This window comes from Limanda limanda, chromosome 16 (genome assembly GCF_963576545.1).
Source record: "Limanda limanda chromosome 16, fLimLim1.1, whole genome shotgun sequence".
Lineage (NCBI taxonomy): Eukaryota > Metazoa > Chordata > Actinopteri > Pleuronectiformes > Pleuronectidae > Limanda > Limanda limanda.
The window spans coordinates 24,521,772-24,545,484 of NC_083651.1; the positions used below are offsets into that span (position 1 = coordinate 24,521,772).

Consider the following 23,713-nt stretch of genomic DNA (forward strand, 5'->3'; position numbering starts at 1 on the left):
TTAAAACATGAGCTGAGTGGAAGGGAAAATGTTTTTCAATTTCTCAATTAGCCTCTGGATGGAAAGAGACAGCTATGGATCCCGTAAATTGATTTTTTCAGATCTATGACAGAGACAAAGGGAGAGCCATGAGGCATTCTCTTAGGTTGTGTATATTGTTCATACCGCAGAGATAACCTGTAGAATACAACATAATAAATAATGGATAAATAAATATTCTGTTCACTGGTGCAAATGATACGAACAATTACAGTATTCTTCAGTTTTGATGAACTGATAACAGTCCTGATAAATTGCTTATCCTATAAATGTCATAATTGACTGCAGTGTTTTCCAAATTATTTTATAACATTATATTATTCCTGTCTATTTCGAGTGTTTCCTTAATAACTGCTTTTATTATTTTACAGGAGGTGCAAAGAAATGGAAAAGCAGGTATTCCTGCAGGAAGGTGGCCCAGCCTGCTGAGCCTAACATGCCCACGCAGCAGCGGTAGTGGCAGTGGCAGTGAATTGTCATTATCCAGTGCTGGTAGTGATCACTCCAGTGGCTCTCATACTTGGGCAGAAGGACGTGGCATCTCAAAGCAGGTGCGTGTCATTCATCTACAGTAAAAATGTCTTTAATTTCAAGTGTTTGGTAGCATCTTTATGGCATTTTGGCTTAAACGTTTTCCGCCTATTAATATGTCTTCACTTATTCTCAATGTCTCTTGTAATGCACAGTGTGCCACGAGCCGGGACAAAAGGATGAGTACAGGTTCAGTATCCAGCAATCATTCAGCACCCTTGGAGCCGACAGAGATGGGATGGAAGGAAGGCCACATTCTGAAAGGCCTAAAGCGTCTCCAAATGTCCAGCTCAAAAGAGGGTTCTGCAAATGCATCTGTACCACACTGCAAAGACTGTATGACCTCTAATGAAGGCATATACTCACTTGGTGTAAAGTGTGGCCTGCAAGGGGCTACAGCTAAACAAGTAGCTCCTTCGAGTAAATCTCTGAAGGTTGAAGAAAGGATTGCTGTTCCTGACTCTGATGATGCAGATGATGATTCATCTAAATTACAAAGTAGGGACTCCAGTGGGCAACCAACACAGGAGCTTCTGTGCTTAGAGAAACCGGATGTCACAAAAGATGATGATGGCAATTTGCTAGAAGACTCAGCAAAACTTAATGGAAATTCTGTTTTTTTTCCCTCACCAGTGACAGACAACTTCTCATTTTTGGGGGGGCCCACAATAAAACCTGGATTAAGCCCAACAGAGAGCCTAAGAGATGACAAGAATAAGGATTCACTTGAAAAACACAAAGCATCAGACATGAAATCCAGTGACAGAAACAATAACCAGGAAAAGTCTACTGACCGTAAATCCAGACTGGATCACGTCAAAAGACAACAGGGCAGACCTGCTATCAAGCAAATGGATGGCGGAACAAGTGATGTGAGCTCATCTATACCACATACTGCAACCAGAGCTCTTAGCTGTGTGAATGACGCCAGACAGCGCAGCTCCTCAGTGGAGGTTGATCATTGCAGAGACAAGGCAAGTCAAGAAGGCAGTGAGACCCAGGATATCTCAATCTCAGAATCTCCACAAAGGAAACTGAAACTTCAGCCATGGGATTCAGCAAGAAAGGCTTTTATTCTGAGGAGCAAGAGTGCAGATGGAGGACCAGAGCAAGCTAAGCACACACATTCTCCTCTCCACCAAAAACTTATAAAGGGTCACAGGTCCAAAGGACAGCCAAATCCTGGTGGGCATAGTGTTCCTAGTAAAAGATCAAATCTCAGTAAAACACAAGGATCAAGCAAAGGTGCATTATCTAAAGTTGAGAACAATGAAGATATAGTCGTATCAACAAGTTCCAAGTCGCTTGAAAGTGTACAGCAGTTCTCTCCCCTTGCTTCGCCTGTGAAATATTCAAAGACATTTAAGCCTCCAGGAATCAATGAATGCTCTGAAAACCCAACAAAATCTTCACTGCAAACCACAAGAACTCAATCAAGCAACAACTGTGTGGAAGAGAACATATATGATAACTTACCCTGCTCCCCACGAAAACAACGACGCCAAGACCAGCACTGTGATGTTTCCCTTTCAGAATATAGGTCCCCACCCCCTCCTTTACCCCCAGGTCGAACCACCTCTCTTCTTCTAAGACCCACTTGTGACTCTTTACCCGAAGCTAATAAATCTGTAGGTCAGTGCTCTACTACTGGGAAGACGACGTCAAGCAACACCAAGCCAAAATCATATCAGCTTTGTTCTGCTTTACAGCCTCAACAATCCAGTGCAACAAAAGACAATCGACAAACAGCCCCACAAATTGGTGCTGAAGGTATCCCCGCTAAGCTCTACCATACCCATTCATCCAAGACAACACCTGTCCCAGTTGAAGAATCTCAAACTTCAGAGTCAAGACAGTTTTCAATGGACAGAGCTGCCCCACGCTTTGATGAAAATAGTGCACCCTCAATCATGCCAAATCAGAGCATCTTACAAAGATCCCAACAGAGTAGTAGTGAGCCAAAACTTTCAGAAGTCTTGCCTCACGTATATTCTAATGTTTACTACCATGGGATTTCCAATAATTCTCACAGTTCCACTTCAAGAGGTGTTAAAATGGCTCTCCCTGTAAATGCTAAATCGAATGAGGCAATCGCAGGACAGGAAACCAGTACCTTCCTCATATTTGGAAGACAGAACAAAGATGATAGAAACTCGATTACAAAAAGTGTCCAGACATTTCAGACTTTTATGTGTGATCCCCAGATGAAACATGACTGTGGTGCTCATGACAGAACGCGCAGAAAGATTGAAACCCGCTGTAACTCACTGGACTCGGAGCCCTGCGCTCAACCTGTTGCATCAGACAGTGGTGTGATGTTAGACTGGGGTTTTGATGAAGAAGGTTGGCTCTTTAAACGGTCAGTGTCAGTGTCAACCAGACCTCTCCTTAAACCAGTAATGGGCATGAATGGGGCCAAGGCCCGTAGCCAGAGTTTCGGTGCACGCTACATGGATAGGCCAAGCTTCAACAGATCTGGAAAGGTCCGGACACAGATCAAAACACACTCAGGGAGTTCTTTAAATTCTCTTGGTGATGTCCTTCCAGGAAGTATGAGTTGCTCGAGCAGCTACCATTGTCCAATGAATCGATCCCTTTTAAACAACTTCTTGATTGAAGAGGGTTTGACGGTTCCCTCATATTTGGGGTCCTCCAGTGAAAGACTCCAAAGCCTGAAACTCCAGCGAGAGCAGGCAAGGCGCATTCAGATTGAGCAACAGTTTTCAAGTGCTTTTGGTGAGCCAGTCTCTGAGGAACCAGAAAGACAAAGTTCAATAACCACAATCGAAGAGAAAGTGATGCTCGGCATAGAGGAGAACTTGCACAAGTGTCAAGAACAGGAGCGAACCATAGAAGTGAAGCAAAAACCTGGTTCAACTCTGGCAAATTGGTTTGGTTTTCGTAAAAGTAAGCTTCCTGCACCAAGCAGCAAAAAGACTGATCCACCAAAAGTAAAAGAAGACAAGAGGGAGCAAAAGATTACATCACTTCTCGGAGGAAAGCAGGCAAAGTCTGACAAAAAGAGAGACAGAAGAAAAAGTGATGGGAAAGACAGGTAAGAAATTCAGTAGATCAGTGATGACTGTCATCTTTTGATTTTATTTCATCTCAACACTTGCTCCAGTGCATTTCCTCATAGCCTAATGCCAGTATGGTAATCTCCTGCCTCAAATGATTTAAATGGTCATTTTAAACAAGTTGTCTTAGACAGGTTTCAAAAGATATAGGGTAATTTATCAGCTTAATCACAATGTGAATGGTTAGTCAATATACCAGGGGATCACAGTATGTAGTGGTTTTTGACAAATTGTTTTCTTTCAGCTCTGTGGGTAGAAGAGAGTCTCACGATGCAGTGAGAGCATGCATATCAATGCCCTGCCCAGGAATGTCCCTGAATGAGATACAAGGACATGCTGACATCACTGGGGACCCAAAGGTAATGAGTTTGTTGATCTTTATAAAACGGGCAGTTATTTTAGTGTTATGCAGCGAGTTTTAGTTCAAAATACAAAGATGTACATGAAAGATAGGAATTTGTTATACACGGTGATTGTCGGTGTGACATCATAAGAATTTCACGTAGACTCTTTCAAATCTGACAGAGAAATGCAAATGTTTGAATATTGAAATGAATTACTGGGATTGCTTAATGGAATAACTATGGCATGTCAAAAATATTTATTGTGAAAAAGGCCTATTAAGGGGCATTAGGACAGAAATCAGTCCTGCCCTAAACTAAAGCAATGGGCTATGCTGTGTGAGGCATTGCTCCAGGTACAAGTGAGACATTAAATATGTAGTCCACCAGGAATGTGCGTTTTTGCAATTTGTCTGTTCGATAAAGAATTGAAGTTAAAAACAGGTAAAATGGTTTACATCAACATATTTTTGTAGGGGACTCTTTGTAGAAGACCTGACATCCCTCCTACTCTCCAAACTTTCAAAAGCATAGCGACAACATGTCAGTCAAAAGACTGGATGAGAGGAAACTAGGGATGGGCATTCGATTAAATTGTCTTAATCGATCGTCGGGAGAGTTAATGACGAATTTTCGATTAATCATTAATATTTTTATATTAAAATTCACTATTTATGGGCTGTTAAAATGCAGTGAAAATAGAAAAAACACTCATTGAGGTCTTTATTACAAGATAAACAACTCTTGTGGCAGTTAAACGGGATCGTTCAATGGTTACACTTGTAAATAAGCGCTGCTGTACTCTTCAGCCCCGCCGAGAGAGCAGCTAGCGGCTAGCGGCCCTCGACCTCCTACTCCGGTGGTTGTCACGTTCTCACTCCCGAAACCCCTCCACCAGACCCGGCCCTGTCCGGGTCCGAAGCGGCTAGCTCCGGGCGGTAGCCTCCGCTAGCTCCGGACGCTAACTGTGGAGCTCGGCTGAATGTCCGCACGCGGACACTCAGTCTACGGGGAAGGGAAACCGTACAGACCCGGGTCTGGGTGAGGTTCCGGGATTGATGACATGACAACAACGGGACTGAGAGGTCGAGAACCGTCAGATCCATCCAGCTCCCAGCGGCCAGCCGCCGGTCCCACAGCGGGGCTTGTCGAGTCCGGGCTGCTTCCTACAGCTGCTAACGTCGGCTAACTGTGCTGCGTTCAAGTAACTCGGTTATTCTGCCCTCCTACTTATGCGCTCATGGAGACGTATAGCTTCACAGTGTTGGCAGTAAACGCAACAGAATTTCGTCGAAGACAAAATAATGTCGTCGACAAAATTCTTTATGATCAATTAATCGATCGTCGATTAATTATGCCCATCCCTAGAGGAAACCAAAGGAGAGGAATTTTAGGTTTTGTCAGCCAGAGTCCAAAAGATTACTACCTACTCTATGATAAGGAATAGATGAAAAGTATAGAAGAGGATGAATGTAACTTCTTTTTTTTCTTCCCTTGTACAAAAACACATAGATACAGATTATGAGCGGGAGAGCTGATAGTGAAAATGGATCTACTGTGACGACCCCCAACCAGGCTGCAGTAATAGGTCAGATTTTCTTATTCTTTGTTGTGTTGGATTGTCCGTAATTGTTTGTAGTGACTAAAAATAGTGAGTAATGGATTCCTCTCAACATCTTGGTACCTGAAAAACTAAACTTACCTCATTTTGTTATTATGTTAGCTGTGTTCTTTTGAGTATGTTACCCTCAAGGTTTCATCTGTGCTTCTACAGTTTGCAGAAAGAAGTGAAGACCAAATATGAAAAAAATGTGTAAGTTATAAACTTGACAAATATGTTGGGAAAACACACAAGATTCAGAATTTTGTCAGTGTTTGCTTTTCCCTCCATTTCTGCGTTTCTTTTATTCATTTTATCTCCACATTTAGAGTATATATTATTTTGACTGTCAATTTGAATCAGGGCAAATAGGAACCATTTCATTATGGTTGTATCAACAAGTTTAATGGAGATATTGTGTGTAGGTGTGGTGCTCATCTTCACAGATCCATGCTCTAAAAATATGCATGCACAGGCTCATCCAATCAGGATGAACCCATTCATCAATATTGGGGCCAAGCTCCCTCCCAAACAGGCTTAGAAGTGGACACATAGTAAATGTTCTTTAACAGTTTTTCCGTAGACCACTCTACTGAAAGAACCCACTCGCCTGGATTGTGTTGTCATATATTTAGGTGGAGTGAAGAAGATATTGTCCTGAGTAGAGTGCTGTGTAGCCCTGGTATTCTAACACTAGTTTCCCAATATTAAAGCAATTTGTGTCAACTGGTATATAAGTGGACCATCTGTATGTTACTACAAATTAAGTCATATTATGGCCCATTGGAAGGATTTCATTTATGAAATTGATCAAACCACACGTGCAAGGGTTTTGGGGTTTCTGGTATCTCTAATTCTTTCGACTGTACAAAATTAACTCCAAAATAAGCTACATACAGGTGCTCCCATTTTTTGCATTGATCCTGTCATTTGGAGTCAGTTTCTATACCCTGTAGTGGAGTGGAGCTGTGGTAAAGAGGTCTGGGCCCATACTGATGACAGACCAGTTGAAAATAAGTATAAGCTGTGAATCATGATGTCTCGCCCTGTTTTTGTAGCATCAAAAACAAGAGGATGGGCGAGGGTGAAACTACAGATATTCTTCAGATACCTCACTCTGTATACTCACATGGGGTACACTGTGTACAGAGGACCATCCCTGAATAATTGTCGTACTGTGTCCCAAATGAAACAACAGCCATTGTGCACTTGTGATGATCAACATGTAACCACAATTGTCAGCTGCTCTGTTCACATGGCATAATAATGAACATTCACTTTCTTGCGTGTGGCCCCTCTGTCAGCCAATGCAGAAATTAAATCACTCTCTATATCAATATCCTTCTTCCTCTATATTCACAAATACATAAAAGTACATTGGTGTTCCCTCCCCTTCCACTATGTACCTGAGGTGGTGACTATTTAGCTTGAGAAGTGCCCATCGTTTTTCACTCACTTTTCTGAATATTTTGAGAAGGTTACTTACAATGCACTGCTCGTCAGTGTGAATGCACTTATTCACTCAAAATAGCAAGTTTGAGTATAGAAAGACACAAATTAAGACACATTTATATACACAGTTAATAATAACTGTCCATTTTGCTCAGGTAGAGGTCCGGAAATTTAACCGGTCAGAGGGACACCATTGGCAAAGTGCTGCAAATATCAAACACATTTGATATGGACGGTCGCCTGCCTTCAGGGGTTAAGCACCTCATTCCATTTCTGCAATGCACCAGCTAAGCACATTCATCCAAGCCACAACTGAGTGAATTAACTTTGCCTTCAGCTGTGGTCTGAATTATGCCATCCACACAGTTGTTGGACTTCATGTTATGTTGACAAAGCAGTTTCAACCTAGATGTTTAGAAATAAAATGAGATAAACCAAAATAAGCACAGAAAAGAAAGTGCAACCGCAATATTGGCTGTTAATTTGTAGTCATCAGGCGTCCGTCCTTGAAGTCGTTCATTAAAGGCCAAGTGAAATAAAACAGTTAATAACATAATTTTTGCACAATACACTTTAACATTTCCTTGCTCATCTGTTCCAATATTTCTATAATCTAATCATCACCATCCTCCTAAATGCAAGCCAATGCAACAGAAAAGGGCCACCGCCGGCAAACTACAAAATGCTGGGTCTTTCTTTCTCTTTTTACTTATTTTTAAAGAGAGGAAATGAACATGAAGACTTTTCGTACATGAAAAACTGAAAAATCATGCAGTCCCAATGAGATACTGAGGATTACAACAGAAGGTGTTACTATACATCATTAAACAAAGCCTGGTATAAAGGCTGAGTTCTTTAGTGGAAAAAAGTTAATCAGTATATATTCATGAAGCTATTTTTTAGGTAAGGATTGATTTTAAGCCACTAGTAGTATGGTCAGCGATATCTGTTATGTAGGACAAGGTGTTAATATCCCTTTCTGCATACTCGAGACTCCGTGGGCTGGTCGAATTAATGATGGCATCCTATGGGTTGTCAAGTGGGCGCCCTCCTTCTTCGATGTTTCGCTGATTGACCCACGACACCTCCAGAGGGTTCAGCAGTGAGATCCGGCGTCCCGGGCTCACTCCCTAGATGCCATCACTCATCCGACAGCCCAGGCGGAGTCCTTCCTCTTTATCCACAGCCACTGACTTCCCTTTTCAGCAGCCCTGGAAAGGTCTTTGACTGCCTGCCTGTGGGCCTTCCCCCGCACTCCCATCTCTCGAAGAAGCCTGGATGTTGAGGTGGCTATAAATCCTCTGCAGCCTACTTCAACTGGGCAGACCTTAGCTTTCCAGCCTCGTTGTTGTGCGTCTGCTGCAAGGATATATATACAATTCCGGTTTCATACCCGGAAACTGCGGAAACCACGGAAGATTTAGAAGAACGAATATAGACCAAAATAGAAGAGCACTTGGCAGAAAAGATCCGAAACTATGACCACTAGTATAACCCGTCACTGACCGGCGGATTTGTCCGCCAGAAAAAGGCTCTGAGGAGCCGCCGTGGCGATGTATATAAACGTATGCCACACACGAAGAAGAGCCGACTTCAAAAAAAAACATTACTCCTGCTAGTGGTCTGGCGGTGAATTGCGTTGCAACACGCGCCACTGTAGGGGAACTATAAACCAAAACGAGTCCGTAGAAGGTGCGTGCGTGCGTGCGTAAAAAACGACTATAAATGGGCCTTAAAAATGAGATCGATGCAGATCCGAAGAGAAAAAAAAATAGGGGGGGGGGTGTAACACTGATATGATTTGCAATAACTTCACCAATCAGCTGTGATTTTTTTAACCTTTTGTTTGTGAACCATGCCTTGCGTCTTTCTCATGTTTGAATGGATAAGTTGACGCGGCATTTAAAAAAAAAATCCATGCGTTGGCATATAATTGTTCTTGAAAGCATTGTGGAAATAAATGCTTGCTCTGACAACTTGTGCAGACGTTTTGTCATTTATAGCCCATTAACACGAATGTTGAAGTCTTGCAAAAAAATATTGGTTTTATGCCCTAGCTTTAAACTAGTAAGTGATAATGGACCACGTGAAGTTCAAATATCGAGGCGGTAAGCAGCCACGACCCAAAGTGAGTGCCGATTTTTTTTTTCAGTCAGATGATTTTTTTTTGCTTTAATCCCTGGATGTCTTCGAAGACCTGTCATGTTAAGACATACATACAAATGTATTCAATAACTTAACCAACCAAATTCTAAACCATTGACACTGTCCTCCATAAAGATCAACCCCATACCTTGCCAATGCAAGCAGGTAATTATGACCCATTGTAACGCTTTTTTTGTTTGCAACCTCCAATAATAGAGCGTAAGAGCATGCTAGGCAACATATAGAGTGCTAAAGTTGGCATTAGCAGTAGCAAGGGGATGGATGGAAGGGCAGACATAACTGATATTAGTTATTTTACCCATTTCTGCTCTAACCTTGAGATGACAGCTATTTGTTTAAACCCAAATGATGATTTCTAGCCCAAATGCTAACCAAGTTCTTCTTGTGCCTTAACCTAACCAAAGTCTGTTTTTGTTTTTGTTACCATATGGATGAAGATTGAGCACACCTCTTACTGGTACACTCTTCTATAGGTTGTGTTGTTGTCACCATAACAACAAGGGTCTGGTATGCCTGCCATTGATCGGCTCCTTTGAGGCGGACAACAACCTCATGGTCCATGCTAAATACTTGTTGAAACCAATCAACACTCAGCGCCTGTGATTCAGCCTTTCCAGGGAATAAGTTGTCAAAGTAGTTCTTGTTAGCTCTCATCTCAAGAACCAACTAATCAATAATGTCTCTTTTTCTATGGCTTCTCAAATAAATAATTTATTTCGTGTTGGATAGGATAAGAACTAAGTAGGCTAAATAATTTTTATCTCAAGTGGTGTCTAATTAATAGACATGTACTTAAAGCTACATTTTAGTTGTAATAGATGAATGTCATAGGTGTTCGTAAAGTTATCAGGCTGGAGCCATTAGGCTCCAGATAAAGCTCCTGAGATGTTGACAGTGCTAAATAGAAGAACATTTCCCCCTAATTACCTCCACCGAAGGGGGTTATGTTTTCATCCCTGTCTATTTGGTGGTTGTTTTGTTGCCTAGAGTTTGCCTGTTTTTGTGTGCAAGATACTATCAAAACTAGTTCCAATTATCATTACATCTCGGTGGAGGGGTTGGTATGGATCAGGATAACATCTGTTAAATATTGGTGAAGATCCAGATTGGAGGGTGGGTCAAATTACTTTTACATTTCTTATTGCATGACAGGACGTTTTTTTGACATTTTCACTGATTTGCCAGGAAATATTTCATGGATCTTGATGAAGAAAAGTGCATATTTGTTTAGACTTATATCTTTAAGTGTGTTGGATTTGGTGCAGATTGTTTGAATTTAAGGGGACTGTTGGGCCTGGGTTGAGATAAGTTCTCTACTGACTACCATTCAATAGCAGCAATAAAGATTTCTGTGGTTTTTTTGCCTAACACTGCATTTTCATGGCAACAAATAGTGTCAACTTTATCTATGAAACTTTTATTCTTTCCCAATCTCATTTTAATATTTTCCAGCACAGCCTGACTTAGAATGCGGAATATCTGAATAACTCAATTAACTTGGGAACTCTTGCTAAAAAGTGAAAAGAGGAAAGAAAAGAAACCCAGAACAGGGTCTCATGTCTTAATTAATAAAGGGGGGAAAGCAGCTGCCTTTGCTTCAGTGTGTGATTGCCCACAGGTTGATGCTACAGGCTACATATTAAAATATAAGCCTGCATGACAAGAGCGGATTCAAACAATGATACTCACTCTGCTTATTTCAAATGTACAAAGCTTTAACTGAGGTTTACGAGTGTAACGACTGCGATATGATGCATCATTTTGCAGGCAATTCTGAGCAATGCAAACTACACATCTTAAAGTAAAGAAATAACACGTTCATGAGTCTATATGAGTTACTATTCATGTGTTGTAAATAAAATACACACATTTGTGGTGTATTTTAAGTTCATTTCATAAGCCATGACGTGTTTTTCATATTCACAGTATGATCAGTGCATGCTAATCGTCACACACCCATTAAACAACATCTGTAATACAAAGCAGTGGTTCAAGTGGGCTTGATTTGCATTGGCTGAGTCACTCTGTTGCAGTGTGTGGTGTAATTCGCAAACACAATCATTACACTGCTTAACACATATGTAATTGCATTGTACTGAAGCACTATTTTTCCACTTGGCTTCGAAGAGGAAGTCTTCATCAAGTATAAGAGTGAGTGAAAAGAAAACAACAGACTAACCATCTGTTGGTTGTCTTTATTGACAGGATCAAAGTACAACGCAGAGATCAAGTGCATAGAGCTCAAACAAGCAGCGATCATAATGTGGAAGAACTAATAAGTAGGCATGAGGGAAACAATCATGTTATACTACAGAGATGGCTCATCATCGGCGATTGGTGAAGCTGCCCTCATTTTATTTTGATAGCTCTTTCAATGACACTTCAGTTCTCATTTCAGAAACAGTCCAGAGGATATTGAATAATAAATAAAATGAATGAATTCTTTAGCACCACTTCAACCATGGTTACCCTGTTGTTTCATTCCTGCTCATTTTCTTTCCCTCTACCCTGAGCCACTTCAACTGTTCTCCTTGTGCCGTAGGCTCCGGCTGCAAGATGCGAACGTTGGACAGTGGGATTGGGACCATCCCTCTTCCTGAATCCTGTTCCTTCTTCTCCTCCATCCTGCACCTCCTCCCCAAATCCTCATCAACCCCAGAACAGTCCCTCAGTCCTCCTAGTGCCCCCGGTTCCTCCAGCGAGGACGTGTCTCCCTCCCCATTACCCCGGTGGAGAATACCCTCCAGCTTTAAGGACAGCAGCCATGCAGGGGTGCTAAACTCCCTGTCTGACTCGTCCATGACCCGTATCCAGTCAGTGCCTTTCCCCACTGTGGCCTTCCTGCAGCCCATCCAACCCCAGTGTACACCTATTGTGACCTCTGCCAGTGTGTGTGATCCCCAGAGCAGGCTCCCCAGACCACCCCAAGGTAAAGTAAAGCCACAAAAGCAGCAGTCAGAAGCATGGCTGCTGGACTGCAGCAGCAATGATGATGGTTTCCTTTTTGTGCTGTTGGATTATGCACTGAAACACTTTTTGTGCTCTTTTGCAAAATCTTACTTTTTGAATGTGTGAGTCAGATTTAATGGCACAAATGTGTCACAAACTGCTAGTTTCAATTTACAGAATGTCGTCAGCCAATCTCTGTGCAACACCATTACTAACGCATACTACCAAGTTTCATTCACATAAATCCTGTCCTGCAGTCAGATATCAAAAAGGCATTTTCCAGTGTCAGTATTGCTGTAGGGGACTAAACAAGAATTACAAAATGTTAGGACAGCTGTCAGCCCAGTTTCAGAGCATTATTGTGACAAAGGGAAGGAGAGAAGGAAAGATTTGACATGGAGTTAGACACATACAAAAAGCCATGCTGAACAAAAGTAGTCCATGACTTGGGAAGGAGATTAGATGCTTTATAGAGAACGTGATTGTCATGGAGATTGATAAGAAAGAATCCCATTACACTGTGAAGATCGGACTAGCAAACCTTGGCAGAAAAGTCAAAACATAGAGGAGTAGCACAGACTATGGAAGTACTGGATTTTAACATTGTTGTTATGTATTTAAACCCCAAATTAATTAACAGCAATTATAATTATTGACTCAAACAGCACATGACTTATATGACAAGTCTTAAATTGTACCAGTGGTTCTTCCATGAAGCATATTCTTTTCAGTTACATTTGACATAAGGGTTAATCAAATATGGTATTTTATAGTCTGGTGCTAATATGCCACATGATACATTTGGATGTACTTTTTGTGGCCATCATTGTATTGTCTGTAGCTGTGGCTGGGGAAGAACCAGCATCTTGTTGGGGATGGAGATCATTGACTAGAAAAACTTAGCCAACGCCAAATCAGGAGCTGAAATATGTAATGGTCAATGGTTTTGTATTTATATAGCGCTTTTCTAGTCTTGATGACCACTCAAAGCACTTTACAGTACAGTTTTACATTCACCCATTCACACACATTCATCCAGTGGAGGACGACCACTCTATCCCTCAGCCACAGCCGCCCACAGTATGATATTAACTATTTGATTTATATATTTATCTCATCTAAGGCACAAGATTTGTGCATGCTCATTTTGTATAAAAACTCTGAAGGTCTGAAAGTTAAATTTAGACCTTAAGACATTCTTAAGAGAAGATACTGGTAGTTTCCATTCTTCAAGATACTGTAGACATTACCTGCTCAATGGTAATCACAGATCCACCGATTTCCACTGTTAAGAAAACTGCATCTGGAATAACAAGAGAAAGAGCCTGGTCAAAATAAAGCTTTTTCATACTGACCCCTTAAACCTGTTTTCCCCTGAGTTGCTGTTGGTTACACAACTACAATGTTCCTTTTTTACATGGCACATGGGAATTTTAGAGAATGTTTGGGTGCTTTATTTCAGACAGATGTGAACACGGGCAGGCTTATTTCTAGCCTTCAATTTGTAGGTCCAAAAGTTTTGGCTGGCTTTTAAGTGTTTCCAGGTGATTTGTGCATAAATGAAAACCTTAACATGTCTCCTAGTTATGCACTGGATGCAACGTACATGCTATCATGCTTATAGTTAACGCTGCATGTCCTAGACAAATTTGTATCATCAACAGATAATGATGGAAGATATGGAAATCAACAAACAACAAGATTGTTTACTTGCTGCAGTTTGAGGCTATTTAGTCCTTGTGTGAGACTTTGATCTTACTGTTCTTCATTTGATACATTCTTTGCTTCTGCTTAGCTTCCATGCTTGTGTAACAATAAAGTTAGGTCTGTGCCTTATTTCATACTTGCATAGAGCTTCAACTTACAGAGGGGTCGGGTGGACGATCTCGCTCATTGGTGATGCTTGTTTTGCTAGAATGTTGGATTACTTTGTAAAGAGTTTGACAGACACTGAGAATCTTCTGAACGGACAGTTAAGATTGCTAACCTTGCGTCAGACTCGTGCTTATTTGCTGAAATGCATATTTAAACATTTGTCTCCTGAGGGAGAACTTGAGAACTGTGGCTGTTTGATTTGAGCATGTCTGGTAAAACTTAACCCTGTCTTTATTTGCACACTGTTACATTTCAATGAAATAGTTGTAAGAATTATAAATTGATCATCTCTCAAGATGTCAGACTCTGCTTTTTCAATGTCACTCAAATCTCCTGCAACTTTGAATTTTGAGTTATAATCTAACTCTTTTTGAAGATGCCAGACATCAGTCCTTCAGTATCACTCAGTCTGCTCTCTTTATTCCACATCTGGACCCTCCTGTTGACAGGGGAATTAACTTTGGCTGCTTAGAAAACCTCTGACATGACTTTTATTGTGTGTTTTTTTCAGGTGGAATGGAACCAAAGAAGTTAACCTATATCAAATCGAACACACGAGCCACCCAGAGCCAACAAGAGCAGACAAGACTTCAGCTTGCCAACTGTAAGATAAAGGAAGAGATGTAAAGCTGAAAAACCTATGTAGCAGAAAGAGCATGTCATCATCTCTGCCCACCAATCATCAACAGTGTCATTATTTAGTGTTAAATACAGGATAGTTAGAAAATAATGATAACAATATTAGTTTTGAAGGTTAAACGTCTTTGAAAGTCAAAATGACCCTTTTTACCTAATAAATGGCAGGCATTTTCTGATTTCAGACCAAATCAATTCACAAAAGTCTGAAGAAGTAAAATAAATTAGGGAGTGTATGTTGAATTAAATTAGCTGTATAGCCTTGGACAGTAAATACCTAACTTTATTCAAATTCATCTTACAACTTAAAATCTTCCAAATCCTGGTTGTTTTTTGCGCACCGAAAGATTACATTGGCATGTGATGACATTTTTTTAGCAGTTCAATATTCACTGAATATCAAGAAAAGTGTAGCATCAGCTCCAATAGGCTTATCAGACAAGTTCAAACTTTGCCTTTCACAGTCCAAACTGTCACAGCTCCCCTGTTATAAAGGTGGAGAAAACTGCAACATTTTGTCTTTAGTCACATTCTATGCAATAGTGTAATCTGTCTCAGAACTGCACTGAAAATGATAAACTTAACTGTAGACACTCATTTCAATCCCCACTGAGCAGAAAGCAAGTTTAATGGTGGTGACTAAACACATGACTAACACAAGCTCCCCAAACATCATTTGCATCTTCTCACAGTACATTAACGCTGGCATTTACAGCTTGTATGTGTGTGTGTGTGTGTGCTAACTTGAACACATATCTTTGTGAGGACCATTTTGGCCAGTCCATAAGTTCTGGCTCTTTTTTAATTCAATTCAATTTTAGTTGTATAGCCCCAAATCATACTATACAATATCTCAGGGCACTTAAGATAGAATGTCAAGACCTTTCAAATTCTTAGAGAAACCTAACAAGTGCTGCCCATAAATGCACTGTATGAATATGTGTGAACGGCAAATTCTGTTACTGTGAAGCTCTTTGGGTGGTCATCAATAGTAAAAAAGAGATATGTAAATACAGACCATTTACAAATGGCTTCAGGCATTATAGGGTTAGAATTAGATTTAGGTTAGGGTTAGGGGAATGTATAATGCCAATGAGTGTCCTCACTAAGCTAGAAGCATAAAGTTGTGTGTTTGCGTGTGTGCATGTGTGTGTAGATTGTAAGATATGGCTGTGGGTTAAAAAACTAGCTCTAGGTATGAAGTTACACAAGAGCCACAAGTACACACACACGCAAACGTACACATGCGTGCACAAATGCATGCATACAAAGTCAAAAGTCAATTCCATACAAGTGTAAATACAAATGTTGAATAATCTGCACAACCGTATAAAACATTAACAGTATGCAGGACCATGTGAATGCTATGTATCAGTCCTGGTATAATTTTTACTGACACAGCTCACTTTTGTGGGGAAGTGATGTAACTTTATATTAACATGCAGGGAAGGAGGTCTCACCATTTCTGCCCAGTGCAATCAAATCACAAACTGTCTCTTTTGATTTGCATCCAAACCAAATTGCTACTATGAGTAGAACTAATACATGTTGAATTTACTTTCAAAGACACTTCAAAACTTTCCAGGTGCATTTTAAGTAGGGAGAGTTGTATTCTTTTCTATGAAGCTCCTGAAGCATGTCTCTGCAGGTTCTTGGCACCCATTTTGAGGAATTGTGCTACATTATGTGATTTAACCTTATTTGGGCAAATAAACCCACAATCAAACTGAAATGTTCTATTGAGCATCTCTTTCCCAGACTCTGCCTATAGTCTGTATGAATAGGGCCTTCGCTGCCAGTGTTGCATTGTGTAAACTATTTTTAAGAGTATTTTAACTTGTTTGAAATGGCAGAGATTTTTTAAATATTGTATTATTTGCATAGTAGAAAGCCACAGCATTTCACTCTGCTCTACCCCTTCTTCCATTTCAGAGTTCCTGAGGCTGAAGGAGTCAAACTAGAAACGGGGAGTCGAATTATCACTTGGATTTATCACTTTAACTCACATCGAGGATCCTTAAATCCCACAGTGTGGACACTGTGTCTGTGTGTGAGGATGAAACGCTCACAACTTGGCACTGCAGGCTTCCACATGTGCTTGGTGTTGAGTTGAGATCCTCAGCAGCTTTTGATGTGTAATAAAGAAAACTTTGGCAGCCATTTTGGAGAATTGCAGCTCATCGGCTTCAGCCAGGAGCAGCTGATTCAGCTTCTAAACGTTCAACTCTACTGAATCACTAGTTACATTGACATGGTTCATTATCTTTTCCTCTGACAACATGCAATTTTAAATACATGATACAATCACGTTTTAACTGCAATGGTAGTTTTGTTTTTATGTCCCTATGCTACCCGATGTATCATTACCAACTTATAAATCATCTGAGTTGCACATAAGCTGATGTAAGTGTCTGTGCACGTTAACTGACCTACAACAAGTGAAGCTTTACATGTGCAGGTCTGATCAGAAAATCAACATTGCATAACCCTTACTTACTAAATGCATCTACTGCGGCACACAACTTTCATTGTTACAAACTTATATTCTCATGTTAAAATGTGTTCTCATACTGTGTGACAGTATGCAACTGGCACAGCAATGCTGTTGCAACCCTGTCACCTACAAATTACATATATATAACCATCATTTGTCTGGCTATTTTGGAGAATTTATAAAAGTGCTTGAATTGTGTATTTCTTTTTACCAAATATGTTTCCCAACAGTGTAAAGTCTAATGAAGACTTTTTAAACAAGAAACTTAAGACAACATGGATTTGAAGCTTTGTCCTTGGAAACTGTGGGACTGTCATTACTAGACTGTCTATTCTTCTGTATTACACACACACACACACACACACACACAAAGACACACATGTTGCCCCGACAAACTATATGGCCTTATAAAGCTGTGTCAGCAAACAATTCTCCACCTTCATATCCAGCAGTCACAGAGGAACAGTAGCTTCTCATTGATATGTGTCCTTGATTCTGACACAGAACAATGTTCTCTCTGTTTTGGTCTCCAGATGTTAAGAAACAGTGTCAGCTCTTTGACTTGCCGGATGGACGACTGCATCAACCAGCTGCTTGTAAATTTGTCCTTTGCTACAAGCAGTTGGGTTTTTGTTAATGATGCTAAACCACTGCTTACATCACAGTGTCACTTGACTACATTTGATTACTAAAAACCTTGTCTAATGCAGGTTTACATGATAGTTTACGAGCACAGACCGTTTGCTACCAGACCTCTCTAATGGCGCCAGCTGTGGAGACTATTGACTCCACTAAAACCCTGCAGGTTATGTAGCTCATTCATTTACAGTTTTCAGCCACATGGGAAGCTTTACTCTAGAATAATTCTGTCACTGATATGTTTTGGAGCAAAGCAGCAGATGGAAACTTTAAATGTCAAGATTACAAACTATGCTTTCCTGAAAATAGGCGGAGTTATCTTATGTACAGCACTTACTACTGATTTCCATTCAGGAGTTCTGCACCTGGCTGCGTATTGTGGCTCCTTAAAGTCTGCACTAACTTGTTGGAAGCTTTTTTTATTGTTACACTGTTTATATCAACTTGCATGCAACCGCCCTCTGATTTATTCAAACCTTCAAATGCATCATATGAATCTGATGTCCATCATCATATGCATCAGAGTTTCTTCACAAGAGGTGGAATAAACTGACGTGTTAAATGTGATGTGCACTGTTAAATATTTAAGTAATAAGACACAATATCATCTATTGTGAGATTGGCTTTCACAACTGCACCTTGATATTTTGAAAAAATCTCCTCTTAAAATGAAATTCTTCATATGTGCACTGCATTCAGCTTTTTTCTCACATTTTTCCACAGTTATGACATCGAGACCGACCAGTTTGTTTTGCATGTAACCTTAGCTTTAAAGCACCTAGTAGGCACATAGTGGACGCTGTTGTGCTCGCTCAGGGAAAAAACTAACAACGAGTGTCTAGGATAGATGCTGTGGATTAACACATACAATCATTTCACTGCAACCATCAGATTTCACTGTAATGGTTGAAGATATTTACTTGTCCTCTTGTCTGTTTTTGTCTGTACACTGACCTGTTACATATCGCACCACGGTTGCTCAGTTTTCTCTCTCTTATGTATGCTGTGCCCTTTATAGTAATGTTTTCGGTGTCATGAATGCATCTCAACATATTTGACAGTCATAGCTACTTTACGATGTTTCCCTCTAACACCTTTGTCAGCTCCCAACCTTTCATGTGTAGATATTTGTGAAAATGCATATTGCCAAACACTGCTCTGAGCTAATTGCGTATACAGAAAATGAATGCAACTAACTCTACATATCAAACTTATCATGGTGATTATAGCCATATTCTTCAAGACACTAGAGACAGTTTACATGTGATGTAGAACTATAAAGCACTGTAACATTGCACAATGCCATTAGTCATGCCATCTTACTGTATTTACCTCTTCCTTAAACTGCTTCATGTATATGTGAGGTAATATTTGTAAAATAGCAGTAGTGTTGATGCCAATAGAAGCACACAGGCCTATTAAATGAAATATGTAGCGTGCACAGGTGATACAAGGTTTAATGGATCAGGGAACAGATTGGCTGCACCGATACGGGTAGATGGAGCATGATGTCTGTGTTTTTAAAGTGGCTCATATAATGAAGAGCATTACTCTCAAAAGAGTATCGTATTTTTCTACATGTACTCTTATGCCCTGTATTTGTACTCAGCACTGAAGAGTGTAATTTAGTGCACATAATGTTACTCACTCTAACAGTAATTCTCCTCTAAATGTTTTTTTCAGTTCCCTATATGATGTTCCTGTGTGACGGTCACCTTAGCAGTATGAATTGAGAGCTGTATATTACTGATATTCCTTGTTTTATGTCAAAAAAGAAAGAGAAATAAATAATTTCAACACTTACAATACATCTAATGTTTCCTTGTGGTTTGTTGTATTTCACTGAGGTGATTTGGCAAAACAAACACCCACTGTAATTGTATGCCAACAGAGTGTCCTCTCAGTTTGAGCATTCACTCCAGGCTCGTAGCCATCCAGTTTGACAGCATGAAAGATGGAAGCTCTTCAGAGGCATCTCTACATGAACACTGAGCTCAGCTTACTGTGACAAGTGTTTTTTTTATTAAATAAGCTCAACAATTTTCAGAATACTAACCAATGTGGCAGGGGCACTGCCCAGGGCCTCTCAAACTTCTGAGAGGAAAACTAGAATCCAAGAAGATTAAAAATATTGAAAACCATGTAATTCTAAAATCATGTTATTATTGATCATTGCCTTAGACATGGGAATTGTGAGGCACATATAACATTTGAAAAGGTTTTCTTTGAATGCGCTCACATGTCTTGTCACATACAAATGTTGTTTTTATGCATTGATCTTACATTAGCAAGGGATGTTTGGCAAATGGTTTTGTATTTATATAGCACTTTTCTAGTCTTGATGACCACTCAAAGCACTTTACAGTACAGTTTCACATTCACCCATTCACACACACATTCATACAGTGCATCTTATCACAGCACTCTGTTATTCTATGGGGGGGCATTCAGGGTTCAGCATCTTGCCCAAGGACACTTCGGCATGCAGATGGGTCAGACCTTCAGGTTGGAGGACGTCCACTCTACCCCTCAGCCACAGCCGCTGTGTGAGTTTTCATAGGGAAAGTAAAGATGCTGAAGTTGGAGTGTGTCTAAGTGTTCTACTGTAGCACTGGCATTGTTGGTTCACTGTCCCTATCTTGTGGTCAGTGTTGTACATAATGCTAACCCCAATCTTTCCCTTACCTCAAATGATGATTTTGGGAAATGTGCCTTTTCATCTTCTGCCCAAAGCAAAATGAGAAGACTGAAACTCTCGTCTACAATTCCACAAACATCTGTCTGTCTGTGTGTGGAACACATATTAAGTACCATTCATCTTTTATGCTTAACAATTGGCCTGTAGATTATAAAGTGTACAAGGAAGTGCAGTGTCTGATTTGGTGTGATTTTGGACATGGGATATGTTCAATATTAATAAAAACTAAATGCCTTCAGGCTGTGGGCTGAATAGAATCTTCTACATCTCTGGAAATATTACAGCAGCAGTTGACAACTGGCAGCCAGCAGCCATTAATAACTTCCCTGCCTGACTTTTGTGGAATTAGTGGGTAGATGAAAAGTGTTCAGATGCAGGTTTAAAGAGAGTTTGAATAGAAACAGGAGACAAGTAAATTGATTTATTGCGATGAGCGTTTTGAGCTGCAGCTATGAAACAAACTGACTTAATTTTAAGTACTACTGTGTGATTTCAACTCAGTGAGGAAAAGTGAGCTAGAAAACTGCTGAAAATGACAAACACACACACACTCACACTTAACAGTTATGCACTCGCTTCAGCTTACTTTTTCACAGAAAGAAGTAAACCTGATGAGACATTTGAATCGTAGTTTCAGAACAGTGTAGGGTTGTCCTGCGGCCCCCCTGCTGGATCTGTGTAGGTCAGTTCATTAAGTCCAAATTAAAGTAAATCCATGTAAATGAGGTGATGAAAAACATCCTTAATGACAACAGAGAAATGTGTAAATGTTGGACATAACTGCAAATCAGGTAAACATATCAAAGTTACCGTACATAAGTGCCATTAGAGCTGCATGTCAATGCTTTACTCACTTAACTCACTTATTGTATTCGACACAATGAACTCCTTTTGATTTATAGACACTTGATATTTTCCAAAGACCGAAAGTCTCACAGTTCACTTGAGAAATGAAAATATTTTGGACATTATTTTGAAAAACTTTTTAACTGCACTTTTAAGATGCTGCTCACACTGTGAATGCAGAGAACTTTTATTATCTGGTGGTCAGTCAGCCTTGATTGGTGTAGCTCTATGCACAATGCCTCCCAGTGTGTCATCAGTCATGTTATGACACTCCTGCTCAGAAGCTGCCACAGAGAGAAACTATATCTGCACATTTAGCTCAAATCTACTAAGTATTGCACTCAACTGAATCTCATTCTAATGCAGAAAAAGTAATTTGATTTTTTTGGGGAAAATACTAGACCATCCTTAATTCAAGTGACAACTTTAATAGTTGCCCATCTTTTACTTTAACACCAGCATAGTTTCACTTAATTACCTTGGACATCTCATTTCAGGCGAAAAAGCTCTTCACTTGTCGACACACATCTTCTCATTGCCTTAAAATGTCATTTAAATAACTCTTAGCTAATTTAAAGTTTCACCAAAGTAGGTATTCATAATATTTAATTGTGTCTTAATGTGTAATTTTCCAAGTTCTAACTATTCTGATTAGCACAGTTAAATCACAAACAACTTCTTCACGGCTCCTTGATGCAGCGCTGACACACTGTTTCATCCAGTAATTAAAATAGGCTTGATCTAAACCACTCTGTATCAGAGTGCTGCAGTTTAGACAGAGGGCTGAAATCTGCTTGTGTTGAAAACAGTCAAAAAGGACAAAGCATAACATGACCCTCCTTTGTTGCAGATCAGTAGTTTTTCGCTCGTCTGGGTTTGTTCTGCACTGACCTCGTCTTAGTCCTTATGCAGCAGCGGGCTGGTGGGTGTAGTGATGCATGTATGCTGTAAATTAGTTTGGGGCTTGGTTAAGGACAGGCTGATGTGTTGTCGGCTCAACAGTGTGAAGTAGAAAATTAATTGTTCAACAAGGTTTTAGCCGTATGTGAAATAAAAGCTCACACTGTGCACCACTGAGGAGACTAATCCATCTCTAGACTTTGTGAAACACTATCCTACAAGTTTAACCCACTAAGGGTATTGTTTTTGTTGAAGTGTCTTAAAAATGTGCATGGCCAGAACTTCAGTGGCACATATGGGCGGCTGTGGCTGAGGGGTAGAGTGCTCGTCCTCCAACCTGAAGGTCGGCAGTTCGATACCCAGTCTGACCCATCTGCATGCCGAAGTGTCCTTGGACAAGATGCTGAACCCTGAATGGCCCCCCACAGAATAACAGAGTGCTGCGAATAGATGCACTGTATGAATGTGTGTGTGAATGGGTGAATGTAAAAAACTGCAAAAAGCGCCTTGAGTGGTCATAAAAGACTAGAAAAGCTGAATATAAATACAAAACTATTTACCATTTACATATCTGTACCATGCTGTATCACAGTGAACCAGGCAGCAGGGCACCTGTGTTTCTTTCAATAGGGGGCAAAGCTCAAGTAAACCTCTGATGACACTTTTGGACAGCCTGAAAAGTCAAGCAATCTGTCGTTAACTTATTCAACAAGCTTTCAGAGGCAATGATAACTCAAATGTATGGTTTACCTTTGGGTAAGTTTAAAGAAAGTTACAGTTAATAAAAAAATAAAATGCAGGTGAGTGACACGACCCCCCACAAGAGTCAGAGATGCTTTTTGCCCATTTAGCAACCACAGCCTATTTTATGTGTTGGCACTAAACACTCACAGTTCACACTAGGCTAACATCATCTAACAGTGATTGTGTCCAACCTCATTCATCAGGAATGTCAGTGTACTGATCCAACTGTGATGTCAGCATGGACAACACTAGTACTTGTGCTTACCTCATTAAACACTGATGACACAACCACAGTCAACTGACATCACACTGTATGTGCCACATGATCTAACTGTAATGTCACATTTTAGTGATACCACTGGGTGCTAGATTCCATTCACTGGGTCAAAGAATATCTAAATATGTTGGACTTTGGAGCTCATTGCATCACCAATGCATGCACACAAACAACATATACTAACCCTAATAGTAATACAAATGAGAACAGACCGGGTTAAACATACTTCAGCAACGCAGTCACACTTTCAGGGTGCACGGTGTAGTCATGCACGTCACGTGCATATTTGAGCACTTGTATGTGCGTGAACATCGATGGATAAGACGTGTGAAGCGTCACAGGAGGTGTCAGGCTCTCAGAGTCCGGCTGCCAGATGCTCCGTCCCTGCGCCTCAGAGCTGCTCAGCATCCATCTCCCATGGTTGTGCTGAGAGTTCCTCTCAGCGCACG

At 40.4% G+C, this 23,713-nt stretch overlaps 2 protein-coding genes across 2 annotated transcripts in view; both read left to right on the plus strand.

Annotated features, from left to right (window-relative positions):
• LOC133021298 (nck-associated protein 5-like) overlaps positions 1-1,113 on the plus strand; it is a 27,337-nt gene extending 26,224 nt beyond the window's left edge. Inside the window, exons 6-8 of the mRNA XM_061088076.1 lie at positions 411-590; positions 726-887; positions 1,045-1,113. Coding sequence (XP_060944059.1) covers positions 411-590; positions 726-887; positions 1,045-1,113 — 411 coding nt within the window. The remainder of the gene's footprint in view (positions 1-410; positions 591-725; positions 888-1,044) is intronic.
• Positions 960-19,609, plus strand: LOC133021355 (nck-associated protein 5-like). The gene is made up of 6 exons (XM_061088163.1): positions 960-3,625; positions 3,892-4,006; positions 5,501-5,576; positions 11,749-12,135; positions 14,542-14,634; positions 16,599-19,609. Coding segments are annotated over exons 1-6 (2,979 nt in total). The 5' UTR covers positions 960-1,319; the 3' UTR covers positions 16,601-19,609.
• Positions 19,610-23,713: the final 4,104 nt, after the last annotated feature.

What these genes read in the sequence shown, in the direction of transcription:
- LOC133021355 (XM_061088163.1), top strand. Translation starts at nt 1,320, where the DNA reads ATGAAATCCAGTGACAGAAACAATAACCAGGAAAAGTCTACTGACCGT. An exon ending in ACATCACTGGGGACCCAAAG is followed by an intron (nt 4,007 to 5,500) that starts GTAATGAGTTTG and finishes AAAAACACATAG; the next exon opens with ATACAGATTATGAGCGGGAG. An exon ending in CAACCAGGCTGCAGTAATAG is followed by an intron (nt 5,577 to 11,748) that starts GTCAGATTTTCT and finishes CTTGTGCCGTAG; the next exon opens with GCTCCGGCTGCAAGATGCGA.